This window comes from Cyrtonyx montezumae, unplaced genomic scaffold (genome assembly GCF_038088225.1).
Source record: "Cyrtonyx montezumae isolate F1298 unplaced genomic scaffold, pur_monq_1.0 scaffold_12, whole genome shotgun sequence".
NCBI classification, from domain to species: domain Eukaryota; kingdom Metazoa; phylum Chordata; class Aves; order Galliformes; family Odontophoridae; genus Cyrtonyx; species Cyrtonyx montezumae.
In genome coordinates this window covers 21,340,876-21,353,941 of record NW_027071848.1, presented here as the reverse complement: position 1 = coordinate 21,353,941, position 13,066 = coordinate 21,340,876, and the positions used below count along the sequence as shown (strand labels likewise).

At 36.1% G+C, this 13,066-nt stretch overlaps 1 protein-coding gene across 12 annotated transcripts in view; it reads left to right on the top strand.

Annotated features, from left to right (window-relative positions):
• Positions 1-407: 407 nt before the first annotated feature.
• The window catches only part of POSTN (periostin), a 32,063-nt gene continuing 19,404 nt past the window's right edge, over positions 408-13,066 (top strand). For all 12 annotated transcript variants that reach the window (XM_065730268.1, XM_065730267.1, XM_065730266.1 and 9 more), the window contains exons 1-7: positions 408-560; positions 2,010-2,108; positions 7,438-7,502; positions 8,801-8,958; positions 9,595-9,759; positions 10,554-10,700; positions 12,049-12,190. In XM_065730268.1, the coding sequence (XP_065586340.1) occupies positions 439-560; positions 2,010-2,108; positions 7,438-7,502; positions 8,801-8,958; positions 9,595-9,759; positions 10,554-10,700; positions 12,049-12,190 (898 nt within the window). In that variant the 5' untranslated portion in view covers positions 408-438. The remainder of the gene's footprint in view (positions 561-2,009; positions 2,109-7,437; positions 7,503-8,800; positions 8,959-9,594; positions 9,760-10,553; positions 10,701-12,048; positions 12,191-13,066) is intronic.

The window sequence follows — 13,066 nt, the reverse complement described above, 5'->3', positions numbered from 1 at the left end:
AGAGCTGATAACTATGAGAACATGGAAAACAGAGGAAAGCAGCAGGAAGAAACTTCATCTGGGTTTGAACAGAGCCACACAGTGATTCCAACTTCTGGATGCTTCAGTGCTATAAATACCAAATCATAACTCAAAGTCTAAACTTCCCAAACTTCTGCTGTTGTGTCAGCAGAATAAAATGCTAAGCCTTCTCTAATGAGGGAGAAATTAGTCCATCAGGGATAAAAAAAGAACTGTTCATACAGTTAATGTATGATATTAATTTAGGTTACTGAAGTTGGCAGTCAAAGCTGCTACTCTAAGGAGGGTGGTACAAAGTTTCAGGTTGATTCCCTGGTTCCCTCCCACCACCTTCCAGCATGTATATAAATTGTCAGCCCTCCAGAGCCACTGCCAGTTCTCTCTTCTAGACTTGCCAGAAGTAACGGAGGACTAAAGATGAAGATCTGTTTCTTATTCACCTTTTCCACGATTTTCTTGTCTACTTTTGAACAAGCAGCTGCATCTGCTCACTATGACAAGATTTTAACTCATAGTCGAATAAGGGCACGCGACCAAGGGTAAGTATGTGGGGTTTATTTGCATTTTTAAAGGGAGGCTCTAAACAGTTATTCTTTCTTTTCATGCTATATTGTGATTTTTTTCACTCTGAGTTCTTTCTGTCATTCAAGAATTGCTTTTGTTCTGAATTTTTTTAATGAGAATTAGATTAAAAGTCTTCTGAGGGGTTTCAAAAGGAGACAAAATAATGTAGAACTTCCTAAAATCTGGAAAATAATTAAATCCCCACTTCTTGGTGAACAAAATGCATACATTCTAGAGTCACTGAACTTAATTACCATTTATGATTAATATAATGGGGTTAGGATATGTTTAATACACATTTTCAAATATTTTGATAGAATTGACACTTATTCCACAACATTTACTTGCTTTTTTTCTGTCCTAATGAATAAATCATGGACTATTCTTTAATGCTGTCTGACACTGGGAGCTCTCAGTAAAACTTTTGTTCCCGCTGGTGTAGCGGCAACTTGCTCAGCAGGGCACCCCAGAGACAACACTCACAGGCCAGGCTGCTCAGAGACATGGAACTTATTTAAACAGCTGGTGTCAGGGAAATGATGTGTCTCAACATATTTCCCTTCAGTATTTTTTGTAAAAACTCTTCTGTGTAAAGAATTGTTCACCATCCTGTCTGCCTTCCTTTACTGAATTCTCCCTCCCCTTCTCTCTCCCTCCCTCCCCTTCTCTCTCCCTCCCTCCCCTTCTCTCTCCCTCCCTCATTCCCACTATTGTAAAGCATATGTTCTAACTCTTGAACTGATGAACTTTTGTACTGCGAAATTATACAAATTAGTGGCAAAACACCTTTGCTCCATGGAATTTGCTCTTAGGAAATTCCTCTTCTGTACACTACTATGCTAAGTAAAAAGTTTTCCTTGTTTGAATTCTGTGATGCCTTTTATTTACATGCCAGTTTACCCTTTGGTCCCCAGTAATTCCCAGAATGTTTACTTAGGTGCCTGCGGTCCTCCAAAACTATGGTAATCAAAATAGCTGATTGATTTACAGGGTTTCCTTCCATATAAAGAGCCAGTCACTTTTCTTCCCCACCTCCCCATGACCTTCAGCTGCACAGATGTGTACAAGAAGATTTAATGAAAGGAGGCTGATGGTATTAGCAGTTAAGTCCCTTGTGGCTGGTAATTAATTCACTTCCCAGGAGGAAGGAAAAAATGTAAGACATATTGAGATAGAGGGTCAGGCCAGAGCAGAGGGGAATCATCTGTCCCCACCAGGAGGGTTGACTCGCCAAGGAACCCAGCCAAACAGTCCTGGGAACTTGCATTGTGGTTGCTTGAATGCACACCTGCCCTGGCAGCTAAAGCCAGATGTTCATTTTTTGTTCTTGCTCAATAGAAACTGTATTTGCTGCAATCTTATACATCACTTTTCCAAAGATGTATAAAGACTTTTTTTTTTAATGTTTCTCACTCCATCCTTAGCCCAAATGTCTGTGCCCTTCAGCAAGTTATGGGAACCAAAAAGAAATACTTCAGCACCTGCAGAAACTGGTACCAGGGATCCATCTGTGGAAAGAAAGCGTAAGTATCTGCTGTTCAAAACTCCCACTGAAATAGGATAATATTCAATTAGAAACTCTAACCAGTGTGAAACTAAATATTTTCTTCAAATGCAAAAATAGAGTTAACTTCATAATTTCACAGTGTTACAGCTTTCTTTAATTTAAACCACCCGAATTCAGTAATTGCTTCCAAAAGTAATCACAGAAGATGTGAAAATGACAGAATGGTATGTAATGCTTAAGTTGAATGAGTTTCAAAGCATTTGTTTTGGGAATATTTTTCTGAGTTAGGTTTATATAGGTCCTAAGCACAAGGAATACAAGGTTATGTAACCTACTCAGAAACAGAGGGGCCTGAGGCCAAGTGTGAAAAGAACTTTGCACAACTAGCAGTTACGTGCTCAGAACACACCTTTTCACGGAGAGAAAAAAAAGATAAAAAAAATATTGGAAACAGAGAATAAGTGTGGATAAGTTTCACAATCTTTCAGAATCTGTATGTCTTTCGATTGTCACGATTTTCCAGAATAGAAGCCATTACCTTTCCTGTGAGGAAAAAAATGTCAACTGTATCACTGTACCAGCCACAAAGTAGTTTTAGAGCAAGAGTACATACAAAAACCCCAAGCCAGAACTTGGTCTACCCTATCTGTCATGTTTAAAATTGAGTAATTTAACATTGTTTATCAAATGCAATGAACTAGTATTCTTCTAGTTATACCACATTTTTTTTTGTTGATACACATTTACTTGGATAACGTTCTCAGCAGTTGTCACAGGAAATCACTGTTTTTGTTTTTCCCCATTAATTTTGTTTCTCCACTAATGATTTTTCGCACCTTTAAAATTGGTCTTGAGTTTGTAGTCAGAAGTCAGGCAAAGATCTGAAAAGGGCTTGTACTGTGGTTTCCATTACTTTTGTTGGCTGTTAGAGGCTTTGTGTTGTTAAGATTCCTAAAAGACATTATATGTCATAACATAGTGTTGGAAAGGACCCTTACGGAAGAGGCTGAAGAGTAGGTAGTGGGAGGAAGTTTCCTCCCATTCTCTTCCTGAGAAAATATTTTCATTGCTTCCAAAATACTATAAATTAAGGGAACTGAGTTCAGTATCCAATACAAGGAGGCACAGATTCAAGCATGTAGTCTTTCAAGTATAGCCATGGCTTTGAAGTTTGAATTCTAGAGTCAGTCTAGACTTGAAGAATGATACCCTGTCTCTATCAGAGCTCAATAAAAGATTATTTTTGATTATTTATGATCCAGGGTGTCACTCTAGGCTTTCTGCTATTATAAAATGTATATGATTACTAATTACTTTCTTAAGCAGATGAAAGAAAGTGACAGCATTATGCTGGAGTGGAAAGAGGACAAAATTGGAATTAACTTTCCAGGCAGACAGTCTGATTATTCCAAATCCTCAGAAGTTTCTTTGGAATTCAATTTACTCTCTTGAATCTCTATCAGTCACTCTCTGCTTTATTTTGATTTTTTTAAGTAATTCCAGAAAAGTTAGAATCCATTTTTCATATCAAATGTCGAGAAGTTTTGGAAAATTGATGACCATATAATAGTAATTAAATTTTCAGTCAAACTAGACTGTGCGTGGTCATTTGCCCCATCTCTGCCTTCAGATTTTTAGAATTCACAGATTTCTATTCTTTATCAAAATCCTTCCTGCTCCTGCAGGTGGCGTTATAATACAGACTTCCTTCTTTCTTCAGTGGTCATGCTGCAAGTCATCCAAAATATTTCACCTTTTGAGAAAAATCTGCCATACTACTGACTTCTTTGGCACTACATTTTATTCCACTACAGACACATTAGGAAGAAGGATATTTCCTGAAAGTGAAATTTGGATATTCTCAAGTCTGTTTGGAACACAAATCACTTCTGTGGTTTTGTTCCTAGATAGATGTCATGTCTGCCCATGAGCAAAAATCTGCTTTCTGCATAAATCTGAAAAGGAACTCTTTACTTTGCTAAGCTCCAGAAGTAAAATGGCTTGTTCAGTGAGAGATGTGTTTCTCTTAATGTGTCAGGAAAAGTAATTTGAAGCAATAGACAGTTTGGACTCAAGGAAATCATACATGTCTTTATTCTCTTTTCTGACAAAGCTGAAAAACATTTTAGAGTCTTCATCAGGTTCTAAGCAGGAAACCCACTACAGCCAACCTGTAGAAGAGACTGAGCAGCAGTGGGTAGAATTTGATCATGAGAAACACAAAAGTATCTCCATCATTTTTAACACTCCTACTATTTTACAGGCACTCAGAGAGAAAGGCTAGAGGAGAAAACAGTGTATGTGAGATTAAGAACAGTCATGGACTTTTTTATGGTTGTAATTAAGCATCTGTTAAAACTTAGCTCTTATTAGGAGTTATATTCTCTGTACTCACTAAATATGAATGTATGAAATATGATGTGACTCCATTACTAAAGAGGTTATTTTGGTATGAATAGTTATCCAAAGGACAATGGCTCTTCATATGTTAATATCTCTGTGTTAATAAGTCCTGCATAACTTGTATATAGTTTCTTTGAAATGTTGATTTAAGGAAGTTTCTTTTATTTACGTTTCCTGCCCACTCCTATAAATTTCATATGAGCTAAAGATTCGCTACTTTCAAAGTCTGTTGGATCAAAAAGCATTCCACTGTTTTTATACAGTATTTTATCTCCATGCCAGCAAGGAGTAAAAACAGATGAGTCACAGAGCTGATCTGAATAAGCTGAATACTTCTCTGTTAACCAAGAATAACAAGAATATATGATAGTCTAGCTCCGTTCTCTTTTCCTTTGGAATATATTCCCGTGGATGAAATAGAGACAGCTTAGTACTAAAAAATACGTACAAAAAAAAATTCCCAAACTCTACTTTCTTCACTTAGGCACCATTTATATTAGCAGGGTTATACAAATGGGGATGACTTCACTGTGTGAGTTTTCACTTCCCATGTATACTGTATCTGTAAATGAGTGGTTCTGAAAAGCAGCATCTTGCAAAAGGTTTCATAGCATTCTAATCTTACTTTTGGATCCTCTTTATGGACCACTCTTCTCTCATTCCATCCTTTGCACTACATCTTGAGCACGACTTATACATGGATTGTCTAATTGAGGTCAACCATAAGGGAATACTTAAAAAAAAATTCCCAGTGATTGAAAAAATTGTGGGTTTTTCCTAACAAGTTAGATGGTAAAAAAGGTACTGATTGTGTAATGCTTGGCTGAAGAAAACTAAGTTTTTCATCCAATTTTCTGCTGTTTGTTAATTTTGTCATTGTTGGTTATGGTAAGAAGACTAAATTTGCCATGTCTCATGCTATACTTACAACTCAACTTTTTTCTTTTCTCCAAGAGCTAATTAAGATTACAATTTCTCATAGTTGCTCAAAGGATGAGGGAGATATCTTTATTATTTATTTCTGTGGAAATAAAGAACTTTCTCTTGACAAAGCAGTTTGCACAGTTGGGCTAATATTCTGACCTTTGTTGTACAAGTCAGATGACTTTGTTCTTATTACCTACTGCCAGGGATACAACTTGTAGGAAGGTGAAAGGTTGTAAGTTTAATTTCCTTATTAATTAGAAGATCTGTAGCTTAATCTTGCATTTCCTGGAATGATCCAACTCAGTAAACTGCCTTAAAGGAAGAAATATATTAAACAGAGCTGTGCAAATATTTTAAATATGTGGCTAATTTGCTGAAAAGAGGCATGTGCCATAAATGTGAAAATGTTATGTATGTATCTGGTTATTACAAAATGGAGATTACATATTTCCGTAGCATATATAAATGAATTATTATGTGTTTAAAGAAAAAAAATCTTAAATATTGAACATCTATATCAGACTGTTGTAAATAATGGAATTCCAATCCTACCTTTATAAATCATGGTTTGTAACACTACTGCTCTTCCAGTCTGCATTCATTTTTAAAATCTCTTCAAGTGGGTTGGATATTGATATTTTTGAGCCCAAATTTTCATTTGAGTAGGTTGCTCAGTTTTTTTTGATCAGTGTTTGTCAGCTCTAGCTTGTGAAGAAATGAGAGGAGTCTGCCTATTCAGCAGCCACTGAAGAGCCTACAGTTTAAAAGCTGGAATGCTGTGGTCAAGACTCAGCAAAAATCTTCAAGGAAGTCTTGCTCAGAACTCTTTAACTGCTGAGATCAGCCACACATATAAAAATAATACTATTAGTAAGACCACAATGGCATACTTTCCTTGCCATCCACAGCAGGTAATAATTTGAAAAGAAGTATCTGAAGTCTGCAGGTTTAAAATATGCTTTTTAGATCATGGTAAGATTACACAGTTTGTTGACATTCTTTGTATGGAAGGGCCAGAATCAGCATAGTAATAACTCGGTGGGTTTTTTTGCAAACTTGCACTATCTTATCAGAATAGAATATTTGTTAGGAAAATATATGGTAGATCTTTTGTTTCTGTCATATTAATTTAAAAGATATTATATTCTATGAGGCATTCAGTACAAAGTTGAATGTTACAGTGCACAATTGTTAGTTAGCCCTGGTTTGCTGATATGTACAGATTACACATGTTGAAAAAAGGGAGTAATTGTTTGACATCTTTATTAGTTCCTGGTCTCCTCTATTATTAAATTGTATGTGTGCTATAATAGCATACTCTTTTACCTCTGCCTGATCTGTTGCAATCTGGTTTTCATCTTCGCTGCATTTACCAAGGAAGTTTCCCTTACATCCAACTATTCTGTCTTTAATGAATCTGTTTTCTATGACCTGCTTCATATCTGTACTTAATTAATTACCTTCCTCATTCCTGAGCTTCTTCAAAGTATTCTTGATACACTGAGGCTCTGATCCCAATTTATTTCACCATACAATCCCCAAGACCTTCTCTGAAGTATCCATTAAATTTCTACATCTAGACTGCAGGTTACCTCATACAATTTTGTCATTTAAATTTATATTGTTTAATTTTCTTTCTTTTTCCTCTTCGGACACTACTGCTACCAGTTTCTTTCACTATCCCCACTGTGCTCATTTTTGTGTTGCTTAATCATTTCAAAATGTACTCATAAAATTAATTTTCATATGTTGCTATTCTGTTTACACCATCTTTTCATAACTCTGCAACCTCTTTGATGTTTCTTGCTACCTTTTAAACTTAATGACTATGTTATTAAACATAACTACTATTTTATTAAAACAACAATCAATTTGTAATCTGTACAGAATAGATTGAAGGATAAAAAAGGCAAAAAGGAGAGAGTTTACTTCACCATGTAAAATTAATAATTAAAAATTAAAAATGGTGCTGCAAACTAAAGTCAACATACAGTTGTTTTTTGTATATTCTACAGAACTGTCTTATATGAGTGTTGTCCTGGCTATATGAAGATGGATGGTATGAGAGGATGTCCTGCAGGTATTAGTTTATTTTCATATGGATTAATCAGTATATGAGAAGCACTGCAACAAATGAGTCTTTCAGAGATTGTCAGCTTGAGGAAACTTTGCCTCTTTTTAAGAATTACTGTCTGAGAATGCGAATTTTCATTTGTACATGGTCAATACAATTGAAAATCAGCCTGCATTGAATTTGGTCCTGTGGTTTAAGTAGAATTCCCCAACTGCTTCAGCTACTGGTTTGGAGAGAAGTGATAGAGTTCTCTATTTCCAAAACTGCTGAAGGAGAACCTCTATCCCTATTCCCCTCCTACTCCAGAGTAACCCATATCATACCAGAGACATCAGAAACCTAGGACATGAAATGTGGCATATCAAAGTTCTGTTTACTCATTTTCATGAGAAGACTTGAATCTTGCTAACTAAAAGTGTGTTAAAGGTTTTACGTAAACTAAGAAGGAGTGAAAATGGAAGTAGAGATTGTTAATTTATCGTATTTTTGCTATTCTGTTTTGCATAAATGAACTTAATTGCAACAAGGAAGGACAATTTGAGATGGCATATACTTAATCACTTTATAATCCTCTATCTGAGTTAATCTTTTACATTCAGTTCAGCATATCTTAAGGCAGAGTTCATCTCGTTTAGATGTATTCATCTCACTTCATATATTTACAGTACAGTGAGGTCAGGCATACTCCAAAAGTTCCCGTTCCTCTCCATGACTGTAAAAGTAGCTTAGGACTTCTAGATCACGTCAATACCTGACCTGTGGATGCTGAGAATTAGGAGATCTGCAACCTATTCTCATGTAGCAGAGTTGTGACTGTGAGATTATGGTCATTCTTGCTCTCTGTCTGAGTCAATCTCTACACATGCCAACCACTGGAATAAGCCTCACTAGAGTAATTCTGATTGATCGCGCCTGATTGTGACCCACTTTGGCAATTTTTGAGGTTTTAGATGAAACTCACTCATATCCGCTCTCAAAGATCCCAAATGAATAAGCTCACATTCCATATAAGTCTTGGCACAAAACAAGACATCTTTTTTAAAGAAAACATTACAATATCTGGTTTTGTTTGATCTGTTTTTTCAGCTCATTAAACAAACTGGAAAACAAATAACAAGCAGATGTGTTTGGATGAATTTAGAATACATTGACAGTGGAATTTTAATTCAAGCATGTTGTTTTAATATTGATTTAAACAATTTCATAAAGGCAATACATTTGTTCAAACATAAAAAATAAATTGGACTTGGTTGTGAGAAACTGGCTCAAGTATTTACAATATTTTTGTCTGATGTCTATTTTAGTTGCTCCTATTGATCATGTATATGGTACTCTTGGTATTGTGGGAGCTACCTCCACTCAGCAGTATTCTGACATGTCAAAGCTGAGGGAAGAGATTGAGGGAGGAGGTTCATTCACTTTCTTTGCACCAAGTAATGAAGCCTGGGAGCAGTTAAGTTCGGTAAGTGTTTATGTGCATTTGTGCGTGTGTAGGTGTATTTCTCTTTCAGGTAATGTTTTAATTAATAAACTAGCAGTAACTAGTTTATTATAACTTATACTACAAACAGTAATGAGATTTTAGGCATAAATAGAAATTAGACAAGTTATAATAAAGGAATGTACCTGTTTATCGTACATTACTGAAGCTAGACATTCTGAATTTATTTTCAGGAATACTAAGCAGCACAGATTCTTACTTAAGGACGTGCATGTCAAACTTTAATACTGTTAATCTTCATATAGCTTTAGGATAACCAACAGGAATTCCAGCAATTGCATAATGTAGAGTACAGTCGTGCTTTGTCTCTGACTCACATGCTCTCTTTTTAGTTAATGCTGCTAGTTAAAATAAATATTGAACCAAAGTACCTTCAATGATTTGCCTATGGCGAGATTCCTTTTATTCAATTTGTAATAAAATTGGAATAAAGCAGCATCTGAACAAAGCCAGGTCGCTAAATACAGAAGTCATTTGTTTCCTCACAGTAAGTATCTGTCAATTGTTTTGATAGTATATGATAAGGTAAAGCAATATGTACCTCTTTCTATCTGAAGAATGTTCCTGAGACTTCAAATTAATTATTTTATTCTTCAGGAAATTCACAGGAATTTGATTGACAATGTAAATATTGAACTATATAATGCTCTCCACCACCACATGGTAAACAAGCGCATGTTGACAAAAGATCTTAAGAATGGCATGACACTGGTGTCCATGTATAATGGCCAGAAATTGCTTATTAACCATTATCCAAATGGGGTAAGTCCATTCACATAATTTAGTCTTCTATAATACAGCAATGCTATTTTAACCACTGATATTTCTTTTATTTCATTCTATAGCTAAGCACAGAGACAATGGAAAGATTAGTATCTAGCAATTCAGTTGTCACTTATAAAAATAAATAATTTTTCTCTTGAACAAATGAAGTTTTCTTTGAATGCTGAATTAATGTGTACCGTTCTCTGTTTAAGTGCCAAAGTTCAAAAGTTGTGGCCAAAATATGGCATCATAATAAATCAAAGAGCAAAATCTGCTATTAATCTTCATGGATTTACAAAATACAATTAAATCATGTATTTTAATTAGATCAAATTTTTATTTGAATTGGAGTGCGTGGTAGAAACATCTAATGTTGCAGTGTGCAGACATCCATTACTTTCCAGAAAATAATTTTATTTTCATAAATGCTAAAATCTTCCAGTCGTGTCACTTGTCCCTGGCTCAAGTGCATGAAAATATTAATGTGGGACAACAGTTTACATCAATAAAAATATATAATCACTTAATTAAATAGCAAATATGAAAAATAAGGATTATAATGGCAAATAAAACATGAATACGAAATCAGTGTAGCCTTCAGTAGTCAACCACTAGCTGAATGCTTCTCAGAAAAGTTGAGTCAGCCTTTTAAATCTTGAACTGTTTTACTTAATGTTTAAAAAAAACATTAAGTTTTTTGGGTGAATGGGTGAACACATTTTTCAAAGTAAATACACTGCCATTCCGGAAGAATCAGAATAATTTTCTACTACTTGATTTCTCATACATAGGTTGTCACTGTTAACTGTGCCAGGATTATCCATGGCAACCAGATTGCTACCAATGGTGTTGTTCATGTGATTGACCGTGTCCTAACTGCTGTTGGAAATACCATTCAAGATTTCATTGAAGTTGAGGATGATCTTTCATCTCTCAGGGTAAGTGGACAGAATTAGGAACATTTCAGTCTCATAGTTTCTTCTTCTTTCTTTTCTATTGGTCTATTATTCCTGTAAGTATGATGGGTTAATTTAGTGAAAGACAAAAAGTAAATCAAATGAAGTCGCTGTGTGCTAAATTAAGGAGGTAACTTGTCATACCAAGGGACATTTTATCCACATAATTAATTTTTTATTCAGTTCTTTCATTTCACTTTTAACACATCTTTCTGTAACACACATCGCAGTCTAACATAAAAGACCCCTGGGTACTAGGTAAAAGCACAAGAGATATTTTGTGCTAAATACTGTTCATGAACTCTCATGAGCAGCTTCAGCTTTCATCATTACTTTTTAAAAATAAGATTTGACTTCACAATTGTAAATTAGGGGTTAAAATATGTTAGCTTTTAGTTAATGTTTTGTTTGCCTGTGTCTAGATGGCTAAACTATTTGGGCAATGCTTTAAATAGGGAGGCCCTTCAGAGGGATTTGGATAGGCTGAATAGCTGGGCTGAGCTCAATGGGATGAGGTTCAATAAGACCAAGTGCCGGGTCCTGCACTTTGGCCACAATAACCCCATGCAATGCTATAGGCTTGGGGCAGAATGGCTTGAAGAATGTAGAGAGGAAAAGGACCTGGAGGTGTTGGTTGATGCTCAGCTCAACATGAGCCGGCAGTGTGCCCAGGTGGCCAAGAAGGCCAACAGCATCCTGGCCTGTATTAGAAATAGTGTAGCCAGCAGGAGCAGGGAGGTGATCATCCCCCTGTACTCAGCTCTGGTACGGCCGCACCTCGAGTACTGTGTTCAGTTTTGGGCCCCTCGCTACAAGAAGGACATTGAGGCCCTGGAGTGTGTTCAGAGAAGGGCAACAAAACTGGGGAGGGGTCTGGAGCACAAGTCTTGTGAGGAGCGGCTGAGGGAGCTGGGATTGTTTAGTCTGGAGAAGAGGAGACTCAGAGGAGACCTTATTGCACTCTACCACTTCCTGAAGGGGGGTTGTGGTGAGGAGGGGGTGGGGCTCTTCTCCCTGATAAATAATGACAGGGCGAGAGGGAATGGCCACAAGTTGCGCCGGGGAAGATTTAGATTAGACCTGAGGAAACATTTTTTCTCTGAAAGAATGGTCAGGCACTGGAATGGCCTGCCTAGGGAGGCGGTTGAGGCACCATCCCTAGCGCTGTTCAAGAAGTGTTTAGATGAGGTGCTAAGGGATTTGATTTAGTAGTTGGGTAGGGATAGTGATAGGAGGATGGTTGGACTAGATGATCTTGTAGGTCCTTTCCAACCTAATGAACCTATGAACCTATAAATAACCATCATTAATTACCAATATTATGTTTCAGGCTGCTGCCATCACATCAGATGTCTTAGATACTCTTGGAAGGCCTGGTTATTACACCCTCTTTGCTCCGACTAATGAAGCTTTTGAGAGTCTTCCTAGAGGAATCTTAGAAAGAATCATGGGTGACAAGGTGGCTTCTGAAGGTACGTAAACTCTTCTTGCACAGGAGAAATACAGGTTAGTAAATCAGGAAGTAGAGATTTATATTATTCTATGAAGAACCTATTAAGAACTTTCCAGGAAAATCGAAAGATACTGGAAGTAGTTCATGAGCTACATCAGGGTTTGAAGCAATGTTTATTAATGAAGTGCTTTATCTCAATGGATGTGTAGCTTGCCTTACTTTTCTGTTTTGAAGTTAGAGAAGAGCTACCTTTAAACTGCCGTAGTTTTACTCATATAAATTCCGTATGCAAGGACAAGATCAAGAACCCGTGTGATGTTAGCTCCTTGTTTGAGTAGATACTGAAAAGTAAAATAGATTCTTTAAAAATCTGTTCTGCAATAATGTATTCATCCCTCTAGTTTTAAGACCACATATTTGATCATTTACAGTTAATGAAACAAAGTGGATAATTTAGATCTTTGGAATGTGTTGTTGACAGAAGGTGTCTCATTCCTTTTTTCTGCATATTGAGCTTTGGCTTCTAACTGAAATGCATTACCTGCCTGCACATAGATGATCAACTCAGATCTAAATTGTGCTCATTCAGAATGCTAAGTAACAAGCAATTACCATTCTCCTGACTGCTTTAATGTGCAAATATATGTCACTTAAGGCTAAGAATTCTGCAGTTAGCCAAATCACCAAGTTAGAAGTAGACACCTACTCTTAACTGGCATTGTCTAACGGTTTTATGTCATGAAAAAAAAATATTTTTGATAAAATGAAAAAAAAAAAAAGGAGTCTAATTAGAATTAATATAGTTAGAATTACACCAAGCATCTGTTTCTATCATCAAGGAAAGGGTAGTTTCTCTTCCATATAAAACTGAAAGTTCACTTTTGATTTAAGTTGC